The sequence below is a fragment of the Notolabrus celidotus genome, chromosome 11, assembly GCF_009762535.1.
Source record: "Notolabrus celidotus isolate fNotCel1 chromosome 11, fNotCel1.pri, whole genome shotgun sequence".
In the NCBI taxonomy this organism is placed as follows: Eukaryota; Metazoa; Chordata; class Actinopteri; order Labriformes; family Labridae; genus Notolabrus; species Notolabrus celidotus.
The window spans coordinates 23,113,810-23,132,968 of record NC_048282.1 but is presented as its reverse complement, the minus strand read 5'-3'; the positions used below and the strand labels follow the sequence as shown (position 1 = coordinate 23,132,968).

At 40.8% G+C, this 19,159-nt stretch overlaps 1 protein-coding gene across 4 annotated transcripts; it reads right to left on the bottom strand.

Annotated features, from left to right (window-relative positions):
- Positions 1-233: 233 nt before the first annotated feature.
- On the bottom strand, positions 234-18,461 carry brpf1 (bromodomain and PHD finger containing, 1). Of its 4 annotated transcripts, none has more exons than XM_034695720.1 (16): positions 18,215-18,461; positions 15,865-16,652; positions 15,426-15,615; positions 14,233-14,520; positions 13,507-14,036; positions 12,550-12,739; positions 12,321-12,452; positions 10,758-10,886; positions 9,465-9,864; positions 7,859-8,167; positions 6,307-6,585; positions 6,066-6,213; positions 4,861-4,994; positions 4,050-4,165; positions 3,777-3,931; positions 234-1,302 (listed from the first exon to the last, which is right to left on the bottom strand). In XM_034695720.1, exons 2-16 carry the CDS (start codon positions 16,605-16,607, stop codon positions 1,119-1,121), a joined length of 3,927 nt encoding a protein of 1,308 aa, XP_034551611.1. In that variant the 5' UTR covers positions 16,608-16,652; positions 18,215-18,461; the 3' UTR covers positions 234-1,118. The 4 variants fall into 4 exon arrangements, with proteins under 4 accessions (XP_034551611.1, XP_034551609.1, XP_034551612.1 ...); XM_034695718.1 differs by having other exon boundaries at positions 12,321-12,461; positions 18,215-18,460; XM_034695721.1 differs by having other exon boundaries at positions 4,050-4,102; positions 12,321-12,461; positions 18,215-18,460.
- Positions 18,462-19,159: the final 698 nt, after the last annotated feature.

Below are 19,159 nucleotides of genomic sequence, written 5' to 3'. Positions count from 1 at the left end.
AGTTTTTACAAACTATGCACCCCGATTTAACTTCATTAGTTATGATAAAGAAATCCTGTGAGCTTATTCAGTGGTTACAAGTCAGTGAGTCATTTTAGTGAGAAGTTCTTTGGAAAGAGCTGATGGGTGGGAGGAGAATTTTTCTGCTGAACAAACAGGGATTATCCAACACATGCAGGTGCAGTCTACTCCCATATAAACAGACACACAGTGACCACAACGCAACCCACAAGTTTAAAAAACTCAAATCTTTTTTTATTAAACTTCTATTTTTATGCAATCTGTTTATATAAAAGTTCTAAAGCCATCGGCCTGAGACTAAGACAGACAGTGAGGCAATCGTGTTTCAGTTCAGTTGTCATTACTCCAGTGGCCTGAGTACCACTGAAGTGCGTTAACAAACCATAAAAACAAGTGACACGATGAACACAGACAGACCAAAAAAAAAAGGACTACACAAAGTTGTCTTGTGTAGTGGGGGTGAAAAGAAGTAGTCCATGATAAAACCGGCTGTGGAGTTTGTTAATAAGGAGTAAGCAGAATAAATAACATTGAATTGATTGAGTCAGTTTCTCCTTGTGCCTCACTGACAAACGACAGGACATTTGTATCATGGCAATTTCTTTCTCAGGGGAGGTGATGTGCTTGATCGTTGAAATTCACAGCCATGCCAACAGTGCATCTTAATATTCACTGCATGCCTGTCCCAGTTCAAATGTAAAATCCCATGTGTAAGAATGAAAGGAGATGCAAAGTTATCAAAGTGTCTTTCTATGTTTACTCTTGGAGTCTGTAAACCATTATCTCATTTGTTGTTAAACATGTCGACCACATATGAAGAATATTTGGATTTATGATTCTGAACGTAGCATATTTTCCAAACATAATTATTAATATCGTTCTCTCAAATCTCTTAAATACAATATTTTACATGTCAGATTAAATACGGCTTGGTGTGCATGAGTGTGTGTCTGTCTTGGGGCCAATGTAGTGGATTCCTTTCTCCCACTCTCTGTTACTGGCACAGTTTTTTTGTTCTGTGAAGGAGGGTTGGGCTCTCAATAGAGAAACATACACTCCACAACACCTGCAAGGACCAACACACCAAATGTGCGTGTTCAGTCACTGTCGCTGGTCTCACTGCTGGGGTCTCCCTGCACCTTGCTGCGGTGCTGCATGGCACGATGGTAAGCCACCTGCACTGACTTGCGGATGTTGGATTTCCTGCCCTCCAGCATCTTCTCCTTGTCCAGCTCCTGGTCAACCCCGAGCGGCACCAGCTTAGAGCGAGGCAGCCACTGCCTGGATTCACACAAACATTTGCACATGAGGGTTGAGTCTTTTCTAACATAACAGGGGTGAAGTAATGCCAACAAATTCACATTAAAATTGCAGTAGCATGAACATATTAGTTGGTAAGTCCAGACAGTCAATTCATGTCATGGTAGAACACTACGCTCCCAACGTGCAGGCCTCCTGGTCATACTTTAAGTCTCTAAAAGTAGTATGGGAGGTAGAACCTTCAGTTATCAGGCCCCTCTCCTTTGGAATCATCTACCAGTCAGGGTCCAGGAGGCAGACACCCTCTCTACTTTTAAAATTAGGCTTCAAACTTTCCTTTTTGATAAAGCTTATAGTTAAAGCTGGTTCAGGCTTGGACCAGCTCTTAGTTATGCTGCTATAGGCTTAGACTGCCGAGGGAACTGGCGCACTGACACTCTGGGATCCTATCTCACCCCCTTCCCCCCCATCACTTACTTTAACTCTGCCTATCCAACTAAAGTTACTAACCATAGACCTTTCTGGAGTCCCTGAGCTCCCTTGTCTCGTAGGTTCCTCTGAGCTGCCGTAGACGTCCTCCTGCTGTGGACGTTCCAGACTCCAGCTGACACGGACGTGCTGGACTCCAGCGGCAACAGCATCTACTACTTGTCTCATCACTATCACAGCTCCCTCTTATTCTCCTCTATCCCTCTTTCCAGACCCAACTCGGTCGAGGCAGATGGCTGTCTGACATGAGTCTGGTTCTGCTCGAGGTTTCTGCCTGTTAAAGGGAAGTTTTTAGTTGCTGTAACTAGCTAAATATTGCGAGGTGCAATGCTCATGATGGATTAAGGTGGGGTCAGACTGAGTCTTATCCTGTCTTGGTGTTGGGTCTCTGTTCATAATTTGACATAGAGTGGTCTAGACCTCCTAAAGTTGTAAAAGCGTCTTGAGATAAAGTTTGTTGTGATTTGGCACTGTACAAATAAAGCTTGATTGATTGTGAAAGTGGTTATAAAAGCTCTCACTTTTTTGGCCTTAAGTGACCCTGTAGATAAAATAAGTACTGCTTTATTAGCCCCTTCAACAGTATAATAAATAGAACACTACTGATTGTATAACAATGGATATTTTTACAATATAGTTACATACAACTCAAGTATCAATACATAGGTTTGTTTGGTTGGTAAATGTACTTTTATTTAACTATATGAACCATTTGTACATTATTTTAGCTAACTCTTTCAACGTTTTATTCCTGTTAGCAAAGTGTTTTGACAATTCATCAAGCTAGCTAGTACAACTGTTTAGCTAATACTTGAGCTAAATGTTGCAACAGTTCCTCAGGTTCTTTTAGTTTACTACTTCAGCAGTCCTCTTAGCTTTTTCCCTCCAAATGTTTATACAACTTTTAAGCTAACAATTTTGACTGCTAATACAATACTTAAGCTAACTTTTTCAATAATACAGCTCTTACTTTGACAAACAATTGTATCTATTAGTTAATCACTTTTATCTTAATAGCTTTTATTCATCAATAAAGCTAGAACTTTAACCAACTATCCCTTTAATTTAGCTATCTGGTTCAACAGTTAATATATTACCTTTAGTCAAGTACTTAGACCACCTATTCACAATTTTAGCTAACAAAATTAAATGCTTTTATCCATTATTTCCAGTTGTATAGTTTGACAGTTATAATCAATTACTTTAGCAAACAATTTCAACTGTTTAGCCATTGCTTAATATTTTGTATGTAAGCTATTTACATAAAGCTGGTGTGAAATTTAAAGTAATTTTAGCTTCTACTAAGCTAGCTAGATCAACGATTCATTACTTTAGCAAAGTCTTTTAGTCATTTATACAATACTTCCGCTATGCTGTTCAGCTACTTTTTTTCTGTTACAATGACTTACAACTTCTAACATTTATGAAATACTTCTAGCGTACTATGTAAACCAATTATCTTTTATCGTTACTATTTCATCTCAAACATGTTTTTTTTTTTTGGCTCAATAGCTCAGCTGTTTATCCATGACTCAAGCAAAAACTTGTATTTGGCTGAACTATTAACTTTAGCTACTTCAAACCTTTTATCAAATGCATATGCTAACCATGTCAGCTATTTGCTCAAAACTTTACCTCATTATTATTACTCCCTTCATTCATTACTTCCGTTAACTATTCCAGTTGTTAGCAAATGTCGTCAGTTACCTACTTTCGGGCAATTGCAGCAATCTGCAACCTCAAACACAGCATGTGTTTTTTCACCCCCATATTCAAAACCACGTTGACCCTATTTCTCCTAGTGTTCTGCTGTCTTCAGTTCAGTACAAGGAGAACAGTTTCCTTTGAACTGTTACCACAGCTTGACTTGTGTGCACATCCAGCAATTTCAGAAGCTTGTTTTGCTTGCGTCACATTGTTTTTTTGCTTTTTTCGCACAATGAAAAAACAGAAGAGACATTCTGAGAACACAAAAACATGAGCCAAAGATGACCCAGAGCACTGACCATGTTCTCTTGTTGTCGAAGAAAAGGACGAGAAAGAGGTGCTCCCTGGCCTCCTGGGTCATTTGCTCCCCCAGTTTGAGCACATCCAAAGGGGGGACAGGAATTGGGACGCCTCTGTGAAACACTCCTTCCCTGGGCATCTTGGGGTCAATTATCTGCAGGCAGAGGGGGAGCAAAGGAGGATTAGATGTACTCATAAGCTGCAGAATACTATAAGGGACAGGTTCTTTACATTTAGATATGTGTAATATGCAGGTTCAACTTGTGTCTCACCAGAGCCGGATATGAAGGGTAGCCTCTGCACTTGGCCCACACCAGATCCAGAGCTTCAAGAGAAGAATAGTCATCAGAAGTCATCCAGCATCCTGACCTTGCTCGACCGCGTACCACTGACGGTAAGGAGCACAGGAACAGGAAGACAGTCATCATTGTCTAACCTCGTTTCTAACTAAAAAATAGGCCAGCGTACATAAACTCTTGTGTTAAGCACTTTTTAAAAACAAACCTTGTTCTTGCCCCAGACGTTGATGAAAAGGTATTTGCCGTGTTCATCCTTGTCCTCTAACTAAGTAGGTTTTAAAATGTAAAGTTGGGTGCAAGCTGGTTTAGATGGCCAGAACTACTTTTTTTTAAACTATGTTCCATTTTTGCTCCATACCTTTGACTAAACCTAAGCCAGTGTTGAGAATGTTATCTGTGTACCATAACTACTGAAGAGTTATCCTCAGCTTTACCGTTATAGTTTTTGTTTTTACAATAAACTACTCCAAAACCCAGCATGATGATAGGTTTTTATAACTAAGCACGTCAGCTTCACGTCACTTGCACGTCAGATGCGTGTCCACGTGGTAGTTTTTTGTATTGGGCTCAAGGACCAAGTAAATGACCAATCGCAGCGCAATAAGTAAACGATCATTTTGATTAGGTGATAGTATCTTGAGTCGAGTCATATAAAATTAGATAAGTGATCTTAATTTATCGGTCATGAAAACACGCATCGTCATAAATAGAAAACTAGCCGAGTATGCGGTGATACGAGGAGGAGGGTGGATCTGAATTTGTGGTGGCTTGATTTTACGCTTACAATGTGAAACACTCCGTGATCCCCCGACGGAGTAGGAATCATTTTCAGTGCCTGAAGTCTCCTCACTGCTGTCCTCCTGGAAAGCAGAGCGAGAGAACGAGGCCTTTCCTCGGCCCTGCTTGGAAGGGGTCGTACTATGAGAGAAGAAAGACAAGACTGTCACGATATATTTGTGCATTAATATATTTCCTTCTCTTAGCCTAGATGGAATAAGAGACTGTGGGGAAACTGTAAGAATGGCTCATTTCAAAGTTCATCTAATGCCTTCTCAATCAAAGCTGTATCATAATTGCACGGCGGTATGGGGCAACACTTATATGACTAATACTACACCTTTGTATGTGTTACAGAAAAGAGCAATTAGACTTATAAATAAGGTGAATGTAAGAGAACATACTAACAGTTCATTTATCGGCTCATATTTGTTGAAATGTAAAGATCTAGTTCACTTTAAAACATTATTAATTATGTTTAAAGCCAAAAACAGATTATTACCGGAAAACTTACAGAAGTTGTTTGTGTTTACATCTCATGAGGAGGCTCATAGAAGGAAATTTAATTTCAAAAGTCCATACGTATGCACTACATTAAAGTAAATGTGTGTTTCAGTTTGTGAAGTAAAACTTTGGAATCCTCTGGATGATGATATAAAATGCTGCTCTAATATTTTACAGTTTAAAAGAAAGTTAAGAGGTAAAGTAATGGGGAACTACAAACTCATCCAGTAAATCTGTATTTGATTGTTTCAGTGTTCAGTGTTAAATTTGATGTTTGGTGAAAAGAGAAGGTGAGTACTAACGGGTTAGCCGTCTGGTGTAGTGGTAGATCATGTTAAGGGGAGAGGCAGGTACTATACATTTTTCTTCTTCCTGCTCCTGTTTGTACATGGACAGTGTATACTCTATTTTGTTAAGATGTGTATCGAATATGTTGTGTTGTCAAACACTGAAGTAAGCAAATAAAATTCTTATGAATGAATGAATGAATGAATGAATGAATGAATGAATGAATGAATGAATGAATGAAGGAAGGAATAAATGAATGAATGAATGAATGAAAAATTGCTAAATATGGAAAACGTTGGTTAATCAGCCAACTGAATCTAAACATATTTGTTTACAGCTTGCAAACACGTACTTTAGAGTTAGAGGAGCTTTATACTGCTCATCATTCAGGGAAACCCACTTTCATTGAGCACTAATCACCTGGTTCTGTCAGAAGCCGCACTGCTGCTGCTGCTGGTTGTGGACTCTGAATCTGAGCTGGAACGAGGGAGACGGGTGTCATTTCTGTACACACGAAAGCTCTCTGTCACAGGCTGGTTTCCTCCGTCGAAACCGTTACTTGGCAAGCCTAAAGAAAAACAGAAGGAGACAGGAGGTGAAGTGAGTGTGTGGGACTTATGATATAGTACTTTAATGTTCATTGAGTGTTTGTCTTCTGTACCGGGGAGAAGGTCATCGTTGTCACTGTCGCTGTCGGAGCTGGAGCTGCTGTGGGGGCTGCGTGGCCTCTTCCTCTGCCTGGTCGAGGACAGCAGGGGGAGCTGAGGAGGACCGATGGGGCTTTGGCTGACCCCTGCTCCTGCATAGCCTGCATCCCTGTTCTTCGGAGGGCGTCCTGGCCTTTTTGGGGGGCCGGCCATTTTTTGGTTCTTTTTGGAGAAGAGGACAGAAGTCCGACGGCCCACCTCTGGAGCGAGGACAGACGAGGACACATTCAGGTCTTAAGGGAGAGAGTTTGAAACATAACAAAATGGTTAATCAGTAACTTTCTTTAAATGTTGATTTTACTTAAATGTTGCTCATAGGGATGTAAGGATATATCGCAAGACGATAAAAAATCGATACAAACAAGGGTGGATTAAAATCGATTCAACAAAATCTGTATCAGGATATTATTTTTAAACAGTAGAAGGCGCCATCTGGATTATACTCCGCTTGTTCAACATCATTAAGTCTCTTGCGCTGCTCTCTCGTCACTCGCTGAGTGGAGGTGTTTTAAGTTTAAAGCATGTTTCAGAATCAGCTGACTAAATATGTTGCACATAGCGGCGACACTCAGCTGGGGGCTGCAGCTGAGTGACAGGTCTCCACAAGGGCTTTTTTTCTACACCGCCGGACTGATTCTGACCCGGTTGCGCTTCCGGCTGACACCTTACCACGTTTAAATGCTTATTTTTCTCAATAAGAACGAGTAGACAACAAACTGGACACTGTGAGTCCAAACTATGATTCTGTTCAGCTGTCCTGTTGCAGTAAATCCACATGTTGTATTCTGAGTCTTCACTCTATGACCAAGTGTCCACAGAGATTATTTATAAGCCTGCTCCTCACGTTGATATTCAGCATGTTAACATTTTAAACACCTCAATATGATCTGTAGCTGTTTAATACCGTCAGTCATATACACTGTGTCATGAAGGAAAATTTGATTTAGGGGAAAAAACGCATTTGACATTATTTTTGACATGGAAAACGTTCACGTTTTTTTAATGATTAAACGATAATTGATGGTTAACATTTCCAAAGATAGATCACGGAAAATACTTGAAATTTACATCCCCAATTTAAAGAGATTAACCTTATTTGTTTTAATATTTGATACTTTCATTTGGGAATTGTTCACTTTCCATTTCTCTATAATTGTTCTGAAATTTTCCAACAAGGTATTTTTGTATGGTGATTTTAGTTTTTTTGCAAGTTGCGGAAAAAAAGTGTGCAGTGGTTTTATTAGAGTTACAACACACCTAAAAATGAAAAAGGATTACTTTGTTTACAAAGAAATAAAAGAGAAAAAAAATATATTGCAACTGTTCATATCTGAGAATTTAAATAAAATAATAGTTATTTAAATTTTGAGTTCAATCCAGTTTTCTTGAAAATCGTTAGAGAATCGTGAGTGAATCGTATCGTGAACCAAAAATCGGGGTTTGAATCGAATTGTGGGTTGTATCCTTACATCCCTAGTTACTCATTAATGATAAGATGTAATGTACCTTTCCCACCAATCTCCTGGCTGCTGCTTTCTCCCCCTTCATCCAGGTGTCCTCCAGAAGAAGGGTGATGGGGGAGAGATGAACCTCGCTCTCCTCCTCCCACTGACTCCCTCCCTCCCAAACCTGAGCCCCCCTCCCGCTGGTGTGCGAGTTTCCTCTTGATGACACTTATTTCCTTCCTCAGGGCTTTGGCTCGACGAGACTGGCCAATGCTGTGCTTTCCTGAGCTGACCTCATCGAGACGCGTCTGCATGTAATGCAGCTGCTCCTCCAGCGGCAGCCGTCGTCTGTCGTCTGGCAGGAGGAGGTCTGAAAGGAGAGGGGGGAGAAATGACGATAAAGATATATAACATGATAGATGATCATGCTGTCAAAGTAACAGAGGAAGGGATGTGGGCTGTTTCCTGTGATACCAAACGGAAACTAATGTAGTGCTATTTTTGAAATATTTCTGTATGCTGAACCAAAGTAGTATATCTCCAAAATCTATCAAACTTAATATGTGAGAGTAGAGGACAAAAAGAATCAGTTAAAGAAGAAAAGAGTTGATAGAGGCAACAAGAAAGTGTGACACTGTTTTAACTGAATTAAACAAGTGTGATGCGCCACCTGCTGGTGAAGAGGCCAAATATCTTTGGAACTCTACACTTCAGATCTTTGCCATCCAAATCATACTATGGAGGATATTGTACCAGTTATTTATGTTTGTGACAAGAGATTTAATGTAACTGACATTAAAACACTGAATTTCTTACTTTTGTGTGTCTGTTAAACTTTATTTCTGTTATTCTGTCTTCACTTACTTTGCGTTGGCAGTTAATACCGCTTAATTTTTACCTTTGTTGTTATTGTTATTGTCTCACGGAGATACCGCAGGTCTTTTCTTCCTGCAGCGGTCAGACTCTATAATCAATAATACATTTTATATATATATATATATTCTCCTTCCCATAACAGCTGCCTCAGGGAGATTCTTAGTCATATTCAACTTGAGAAGATCCGATTCTCACTTGCTGGGTCAAAAAGTTATTTTGACAAGACCTGGAGGGCCTTCACCAAATACTTAAACAAAATCACTGTTCACCCAGATGAAGCTTAGTTGCACCCCTCCCCCTCTCTCTTTCTCCTTCTCTACCCCTCTTCCATCTATCTATCTTTAATGTCTTAATGTTTATTAAACCTTTATCATTTATGATTTTGGTTTGTCTGTTTGGGTTTTTGATTGTCCATTGTATCTCAATTTATTATTGTTTATTATTCTATTATTTATTCACTGCTGTCTTTCTATAAGCTCAATCTCTTTTCTATTTTTTACTTCATCACTTCTATTTAATCACTAATTATTTTCCTGTTTACTAAGCGTATAGTTTAATATGTTAGTTTTTCATTTTTGCTCAATGATTGAATTTCTTTATTTATTATTTGATCTTTTTTAGAATATTTCATGTGCTTTTATTGACCTTAATGTTCAGCCTTAACTCTGTAAAGCCCTTTGAGTAGCTCTCTGTATTATCGGCTCTGTATATAAACTTGCTCTGATAACTCTTTTCTGACTCGATCATCCCTTTGTGTCACTCCTCCAGACAAACTTTAGAGTCTCACTCACCGTCCTCATTGGATGACATCAGACGTTCTCTTTCTCGATCCCTGTCCCTCTCTCTGTCCCGCTCTCTCTCCCGCTCTCGATCCCTCTCTCGATCTCTCTCCTGCTCACGTTGGCTCTCCGGGCTCGGCTCTCTGGGGAGGTGCATGCCAGTCTCGTAGTCAAAGCCTATCCGTTCAGCTTGCCGTCTGGCTGTCCTGATGACAGCTCCGCCCATCTCTCTGAGCCGCAGGGCAGCGCGGTAGAAGACGGTGTCCTTGGCGTTGTACTTCAGGCAGTTGTTGACAATGAGGCCAAAGTCGGCCTCAAAGGCCTCGAACGTGAGGTAGCGGTGGGACTCCAGCAGGTTCCACATGGTCTGAAAGTCCATGGGAGTGTCGATGTGGTCCAGGTAGTCCGGCACCTTGATAATAGCACAGACAGATGATATAATAGATGCACAACATCTGAACATGGGTGTTGAAGAGATCTGAGTAAATATGTAACAGATATGTAACAGCATTGTTTCTGTAACAAATGACAGTTCAGAATAAGAGTAGGATGAAACCTGAGACTAACAACATGAAGCTGTTTGATCTTAAAGCTGGGGTTGGTAGTCAGATCTAGATACACTTTATGTTACACTGGTTAAAATGATCTTTATGTCCCGATGGCAATCAATACATAATGTGTTCTTAAAAAAGAGTGAAAAAAGCCGCTATCTACAGCCGGAGTAAACCTGGGAAAACACCAACCAATCCCTGCCATCAGGAGAAAAATTATGAAACCAATCAAATCCCGTCCTGCCGTTCTGCCCGCCTCCTGCGCGTACATTTCATGTTTGTTTGTGTTTTTAACTTTCACTATGATAATGTTTTGGTGTTTTCTTACCGGTGAGTGAGACATGAGTTGACGTAGTGCAAAACACAAATGATGTGTTTTTCGTGACTACCAACCCCAGCTTTAAGCAACAGATCCTCAAATATAAAGATAGCCAAAGTCTCAGTATAAAAAATTTACTGCTCATTAAAAATAAATAAACTGCAAATAGATTAAGACACTTCAATGTGTCTTGACTTAAAATAAACAGGTAAAGACGTAACAGAGTTTGAGAAAATGTGCAAACTTGCTGAATGTGTGTGTTTGTGTGTGTTTGTGTGTGCTTGTGTGCTTGTGTGTGTGTGTGTGTGTGTGTGTGTGTGTGTGTGCGTGCGTGCGTGCGTGCGTGCGTGCGTGCGTGCGTGCGTGCGTGCGTGCGTGCGTGCGTGCGTGCGTGTGGTGTGTGGTGTGTGTGTGTGTGTGTGTGTGTGTGTTTACCTCTGCCAGCGGGACAGGCTCAGTGAAGAAGTTGTTCGTGTCTCTCTCCTGTAACTGTTCCAGTGTGCTCCTCAGCAGCACCAGCAAGGGAGTGAGCTGCATCTCCAGCACCATCTGCTGCACTTTAATCTGAAAACAGACACATTTTTAACTCTACACCTGCTCATTAAACCAACACAGAGACATTCCTGGGACCAGAACTGCATGTGTGTGTGTGCATAAACAGAGTTAAGTCAATTTACAAATGTATCCACACATTGCACTAAGCAGCTGGAAGGGAAGGAATGTGGGGTTTGTCATGTTTAGATTTTTAAATGGCTTAAAGTAACAAAATATTGCACACACATTGACTCGTGTGTGTGTGTGTGTGTGTGTGTGTGTGTGTGTGTGTGTGCTCATGACGACTGGAAGAAATAGCTAATGTGTGTGATTTGGTTGCTCAGCAGATGATTTAATTTTAAATGTGTCAGAGCTTCCCAGAAGCACTTCTAAATGGCACCTCCTACACGAGCAAGATATGACCACAACAAATAAATTCTTAAACTCTGAGGAAACTGAAACGCCTGAAAGACTGCATGGAGAATAAAACATAGAAACAATGGGCCTCATTCACTAACAGTGCGTACGCACGGATAAGTGCTTAAATCGTATGTACGAACGTTTGAAGCACAAATCTTGGATCCCTCAATGTATTCTTACTTTAATTTATTCTTACACTGCGAACAATAAATAGAACTTTCTCAAACTCAAACCATGCGTACGAACAAATGATGATGACCAACTTTCTCAGAAAATGTAAACACATACTCTCTTAACTAAATGCATGACACATCTAACCTACTTTAAACTACTACTTTGACTAAATTTATTAAATAACAATCTAGTTGACGCCTTTTCACCCTTATCATACTTAAAATATTGAATCTTAAACTAAATACTTAGTTTACAATTAGAAAAATGACAATGTACATATTAAATGTCACATTTTTGATGTTAATTAAACGTTGACCACTCCCTTCAACAGCGCCATGTATCAGCGCATCTGTTGCCAAAACAACTCGATTAATTGGAGCCTATTTAAGGGCATGCAGTGAACAAAATTGATTACAGTTTATGTCCAAGAAAGTAAACGATGGCAGCATAGCCTTGCCTGGAGACATTCATTTTAAACAACAGCACTGTGGGGATGCGTTTGGAGGCAGGAGCTCTAAGAAACCGATGGCTTGTTGGTGAGCATATTTTATGTTATATTTATCTTAAGTCTCTACAGAATTATTCTGATTCACTAATAAATACAAGGTGGTCAGAACATGAATCCAACTGTGATTTTGAAAGAAGCAAGAACATTTCTACACATTTATTAGTGAATGAGGCCCAATGTGAGTAATACTGATAAAACATCTTAGAGAAGAATGTCATGTTAGTCTTTCTTTTTGACCCACTTTTTAATGTGACTGCAAAAAAAACTTCTAATATGGTGTGTACAGCAAATTATTGCAAGCTTTTGTTTTTGTTTTCCATCATGTGTAAGCAACAAAAAGATAAAGCTCATTTGTGTCTCACCGTCTCCCTCTTGAGTTTCTCCCTCTTGCGAATGAGCTCCACCAGAAGCCGGGCTCTCTCCAGGTCGTGTCTGAGTCTCTGCCACGCCTTCAGCTGCTCCTTCAGTGCCATTTGTTTCTCCTCGCTGTCCCTCTGCGGCGCCAATAAGCACGAACCAAAAATCACGTTAGATGCAAGAAAGCACATGAAATAAGTTTTTTTAAAGTTGCCAAACAATTTCAAAAGTTACCGGAGGGAGTTGTGACGGAGGCTGAGGAGAGACGGGGTCAATATGTCGCTGTGATTGCAGATGGGTTTGGAGCCGCCGTAGCAGAGGGACGCCGTTACGGCTTTGTCTCTTCAGGGTCCAGTAGCTGTGCAGTCGCTGCATGAACTGGCTTTTTCTGGGTACCGTCAAGTTACTGGTGATTTTGCTCAGCCTGAAGGAAACAGCAGTTTGATTTGGGATTTTAAAAAAATTCTATTTGTTTTGGGATGCTGTGAGATGTATCAAAGACATATTGAAGATACAAATTCCTTTGGATGCTAAACTTTTTTTACTCTGTTTAAAACCAGTAAATTATAATATTAGAACTCAACTCAACTCAACTTTATTTAAAAAGCACTTTGAAAACGACCACAGCCAAAACAGAGTGCTGTACATAAGTAGACAAACAACGCAGGCATAAAACAATTCAAAGACAGGATAATAAAACAATAAAAACAATAGAAACAAAAAAGAAACCATAAAACACTAAAACAGGAGCAGAGTCTAATGTGGAGGGGAAGCTCATTCCATAATTTACTTCTATTTTACTTCTACAAAAGCTTTCCACGTTCTCTCAAACTTATCAGGGGAGTTATGTATTGTGAATAGGAAGATCATGCTCCAATAAGCAGACAGATTTGGACAATGCCAGATTGAATATCCTCTATGTCCTTCATTAATGCACCTGAGATTTTTGTGTGTTTTCTGTACTGTATTTATGCATGTATATGTGATGATATGTGTATGAATGTGTATAAATGTATGTCTAAAGTTGTTGAAAATCAATAAAAACAATGTTGGAAAAAAAAAAAGTGATTTAATCAGTCGTAATGGTTGTTATTTAATTTTTGGTCCTTCTCAAATATTAACAGGTACGTGTTTGTTTGAGTTGTAAAGCCCCTACAGTATGAGTAGAACATGAGCTTTAGTTCAACCTACCTGTGGGGAGGGATGCAGGGCACAGACACGACTGGTGCAGCAGCTCTCCTCTCGGCTAAGATCTTCCTTGCTCTTTTCATCTTCAGCCTCGACTTAGCCTTGGCCCTCTTTGCTCGTTCAGAACTCCAGCCTTTGGAATCATCGTCATGGCCGATGCTGGGCTCGTCGTCTTCCTCCAGCTCCCCCTCGCTGTGAGAAGAACCCATGCTTGCGCCCATGCTTGCACCGCCCACACCTCCCAAAGGTCGGGCTGATCCTGGGGGCGTGTGGATGTCACAGTAAGCCGTCTTGCGTACGCTGAACGAGGTGCCGTTGGCTCCCGTCTCTCTGACAGGCTCCATTTTCATGTAGAGGCCTGCCTGCTGGGCACAGGTGACGTGGAAGGCGGTATAACAGTTGGCTTTGTGACACTGGATGCAGGCACCTGACCCACGCTGCTTGCAGATGTAGCAGGTGAGCTTCCAGCGGGCAGGAGGAATGTGCTCGATGCTGTCGATGGGCTCCAGGAAGACTGTGTTAGCAAAGCAGACCTGAGGAAAGGCATGAAAAAGAGATTTATACATTTCAAAACTACAATCAAAGGGTTGGCTGGTACTGAGATAAAAGGCTGGCCTCTAAACCGTAAATTAAATTGAATTTTATTTTGAAGGGATAAATCTAGACACAAAAGAAATTGTGCACCACAGCTCAGATAAAAAGAATCCAAGTAGTGATGTATCGTTTTACCTCTGGGATCCAGAGGGCACACACCACATGTGCCCAGCGTGCATCGTCTGTCTGTTTGAAAGCTCCTCCCTTGTTGGGACAAAGAGCACAGTCCACGGCTCTGCTGGGTGACTGTAGGCAACGTCGACACAACCACTGTCCCTCTGGGATGTAGGGAACACCATAACACTCCTGATGCACTGCCAGGTTACACATGTCGCAAAACAGGATCACATTGCTGTTCTGACACTCTCCGTCGTTACAGATGCAGCAGACAGCATCTTCATCAATCAGGGTGCTGGGGTCAGCCTGGGAGACGAGAGAATTATGAGATATCAGTGTCGGATGCATTTCAATATGTGTCTGAGGTAGGGTTGCAAAATTTGGGGAATTTTCAAAGTTGGAAACTTTCCATGGGAATTAACAGGAATTGATGGGAATAAATGGGAATAATCCAGAAATTTACTAAATTGAAGGTTGGCTCTTAATAGGGAACTTAAATATAGTTGAGGAAAATATATTTTAGCATAATCCTGACTGATACAACCACATTTCATGCAAGTACAGTTGAATATCTATGCTATTCCTCAATCACATGCACATAGCACACTGCTAACTGCAGGGCTATGAGACCACGCCCCCTACATGCACTGTGCATTCCTCCATCACATGCACACATGATTTCTAGAATCCTGCAGAGGCTAGGCTTGAGAAGCTTGAGGGAAGATGATTTTTTATTTGCATGTTGAATGGGACTGTTTTGCAGGGAGAGGGGCTCTTTTCATTTAACATTTTGAATGGGACTTTGTTAGGATTGATTTTTGTTAAATTTTGAATGGGTTGGGTTGGGGGATGAGTAATATTTAACTCTACATTCATGTTTTTGTTCTTCAATGAAAGAATTGATTGTTCAATAAAATATTTAACACTTGATAAAGTTCTACTTACAAATAGATCTGTTTTAATTGTATTATTTTGGATGGATGTCTGCTTATAACAAAACAAATATTTAAGCTTGGATATGATACCTTTCCATTAAATTACCCTCAATTCCCAGTTAATTCCCATAATTCCCAACGAAAGTTTCCACTTTGGAATATTTCCAAAATATCCCAGCTTACCTTCCCATGGAAATTTAACAGAAATGTTCCACCCCATTGCAACCCTAGTCTGGGGTAAAATATTACTACCTTAAAATCTCCAAACTAAGGTACCTTGTTGTGGCTCTCAAAGTAGGACTCTTTCTCCAAGCGGTCCATGAGGTACTCAAAGACCTCCTGAGGGATGGGCGTCACACCATCTCGCCGCCGCTTGTCGTTCATGATGTCAAGCCAGATGTAGTCTTCCTCATCAATGTCATACTCCACCTCTTCATCCAGCTCCTCCACAGACTTGTCGATGTATCTGAAGAGCAGAGAGGGGAGAGGAGAAAAAAAAAGTTATCAGATGGGGTAAAGACTTGGAAACAACTTTAACTCTTTGTAGAAGGAACTTATGGCGACAGATATGTCCTGATACATGCATCACAGTGAACTGTAAAACTTTAAACAAACCCGGGACTGACTGTAAATATTAAAAGCAATTATCCTGTCTTTAATTATCATACCTGCTGTATAATACTACATGTACTACATTAGATTTCTTCATGCAAACCTGTAGTAAGATGAAGGCCGAGGGGGAGCTTCAGGTCTCTCTTGGTCCAGTTCTCTAAAGACCGCCTCAGGAAGTTTGATCGCAGGCCCAGACTGAGAGCTGTGATGATGAGATGAGCCTTCCTTCTTCTTCTCCTTACTCTTATGCTTCCCAGACTTTGGGGTGGATTTGCCCCCATTAGAAGATGGGATATCTGGGCGGTCCTTATTGTTGCCTCCTACCTCACTACCTCCTCCTCCTCCATCACTACCATTACACACACCTCCACCACTACCCCCACTACCAGCTAGTGGAGCATCCTCTGCATCACTGTCCTCCTCTGACACCACATCAATGTTCTCAAATATGCTAATGCGGTGGATCCGCCCCTGGAGATCCAGCTCCACCATGCGCTGTGCCTGGGCATATGTCATAGTGTCTCTGCCCGGGGAGTGGGACTGTTCTGAGCGGTTGGGGCTTCCAGGGGTGTTCCCTTCCTGCCCAGGTCCTCCACCTACGTTACTTCCACCCTCATCTGTATCTCCAGACCCCGCCAGTGAGGCCCGAGGAGGCCGCCCCTTCCTCTTCTTCTGAGGTACCATCTGTGCAGGAGTTGGGTTGTCATGGTCGTAGTGGTAGAGGTGATACTCGATTCCACTGTAGCTCTTGTACACCTTACGGCAGGTTTCCACTGGGCACTCATAAGGGGGCTTTGTTGCCCGCAGGTTGTGACAAAACGTCTTTACATCAAAGTCCAGCCCCATTGTGCCAACAGTCACTGTTGGGACAGATGCTGTTCACGTTTACATCTGAAAAGGGAAAATGCAAAGAAGGATCAGTTCCAGTGATTTCTTTATGACTGCTATAATATGTGTTCAAAACACAATTCATTACTGAGATATCATCACTCAACTAAAGTTAGAGAAAACATGTCTGTCATCCAGGTCATGGTAATCCAAAGCTTGATCTGTAAGGCAACTGGACTGGTAAAAATTCTTGAAGACGTTTCACCTCTCCTCCGAAGTCTTCTGTCCAGGTAGTCCAGGAAACCTTTTGTGACTACCTGGACACACCCATGACTGTTAATGGTATATATTTTCTAGCTCTTCCACAGAATGGTCAGAACGGAAGAAGCCTTTCGGAGGAGAGGTGAAACGTCTTCAAGAATTTCTACCAGTCCAGTCGCCTTACGGATCAAGCTTTGGAGCAGTTAGAGAAAAACAGTCTAGACAAGTCCTGCATGCACACTATGCACCTGTTATAGTGCAGTCACGTGATGAAACCCCAAATTCCCAGAGGCAAACACACATTTATGTTCAGATCCCAAATAACAGGTGCAATTTTAAATCAACATGTTTGCATTACTTCCTTGCTAACTACAGTTACAGTCAGTGAAACAAAAAGAATAACAATGGTGAGGCTGACAGCTTTCTCAATCTTGTTTACATCCCATGGATAGTTGGGAAGTATCCAAGTGCACACATCAGTGCACAATACTAAAATAAGTTTGACTATTTGAGAGTGAACTGAGGGGTTTAAAGTGTTTACTTGAGCCAATCATGGCCAAACCATTTTTGCAAATGCTTCCTCCTCAAACAATGAAAAAAAACCCTGCAGCCTGACGCTGTTAGCCAGCAAGCTAACAGCAGCTAGCAAACGACAACAGGGTCCTGTATAAAAGATAGCTACAGAGAATACAACTAACTTCCTCCTCTCAAGTTAATGTTTCACTGTAGTACCAGTTTCCTTTCATTTGTATGGCTTTAATCGACAGTCTTGTTATCAGCTCAGTGATGTTAACTAGGTTAGAATACTTCGCGTACATCATTGTAGCTCTGTAGACATTAGCTGCATACAGAGATGTCACTTCCACATCATAAACATTAAAGCACAGTGTAATTAATAAAGAATAATACACACGGGTGTTTGAAGTTACATTTACTGCTATCTTCCTGTAACTTGGTAGACCATTCAGCCCTCCAGTGTTTCCCTCCACAATGACCTCACCCCGTGAATCCCAGACACTGTGCATCAAATACTGTTTAACGTATGATTTTACAAGGTTTACACATTGGTACATCAAGTGAGATCAGGTCTCATATCTGATAACATAGCTAAGATCCATGGACTAATTACTTCTCCATCTCTGAGGCAAAATAGCCTTTAAATGTTGAGCAATGCGAGGAAGATGGTGAGGCATCCTTGCATTGCATTAGGACCATGCTACTTTGTGCGGTTAGGGCTACATGGGGTTAACGTGGAATACTAAAAATCAAAGTAGTACCACACCTGCAAAGTGAGGTTAAATTATCTAAATGTGACCCAATTAAACCACAAAGCCGTTTAACGCTGTAGATCTGTAAGCACTTACTACTCCACGTTCCTCAAGACTGCCTGCTTCGGAAACCGCACATCTCGGACGGGGTTGTAGATCGGGTTGTTCAGTTCACCAGATAGTCCGAGATGAGTACAGCAGTAATGTAGGCACAGTGTTTTTCAAAGATACCATTTAAATAACCCGATCATTTCATTGTGTTGGGAATTATTCGGGAACTCGGTTGAACAAAAGGGGTAACCGTTGCTGTAACGTTGCGCCGCAGACGGCGGGTTGGCACATTCGACACACAGAGAGAAAGGTCTATTTCTCAGATTAAGAGGAAGACAAAACCTTATCGACATTTCACCCAACATTAATACTGACGTGTATTATATTTCGATCTATTCAATTATTTATTATGCCCCTCTCCCCTGCCAATACTTTTCTGCGGATACTTTATTTTGATTGTGGCGAATCTGCGGCTGTGTTTCAAAGATGTGGGAAGGACTGAGCATGAAAACACTAAGGACTCAGTTCATTCTACTACATGTCAGATTTTCAAATAACTCCAAAATATGCAAGAAGAGGATTAGGGCCATTGGAAAAAAAAACAAGGTCCAATATATACATTTTTATTATATTATGACTTTTTTTCTCAGAATTCTGAGCTTTAAGTCCAAATTCCAAGAAAAATGTCAGCATTCTGAGATTATAGTCCAAATTCTGACTTAATTTCTTAGAATTTTTAAGTTTTTTTTTTCTGACAGTCTCAGAAATCTGACTTAAATCTCAGAATTCTGAATTTAATCTCAGAAATCTGACTTTAATCTCAGAATTCTGATTTTCTTTTCTCAGAATGCTGACTTTAATCTTAAAATTCTTTTTTTTTTCTATAATTCACTTTTTTTTATTGTTTTCAAGAAAGTGCGAAATTCAGGAAGAAATAAAACAATACAGAAACCAGATACATTTCACATAAAAAGTAGCAATAAGGCCAAT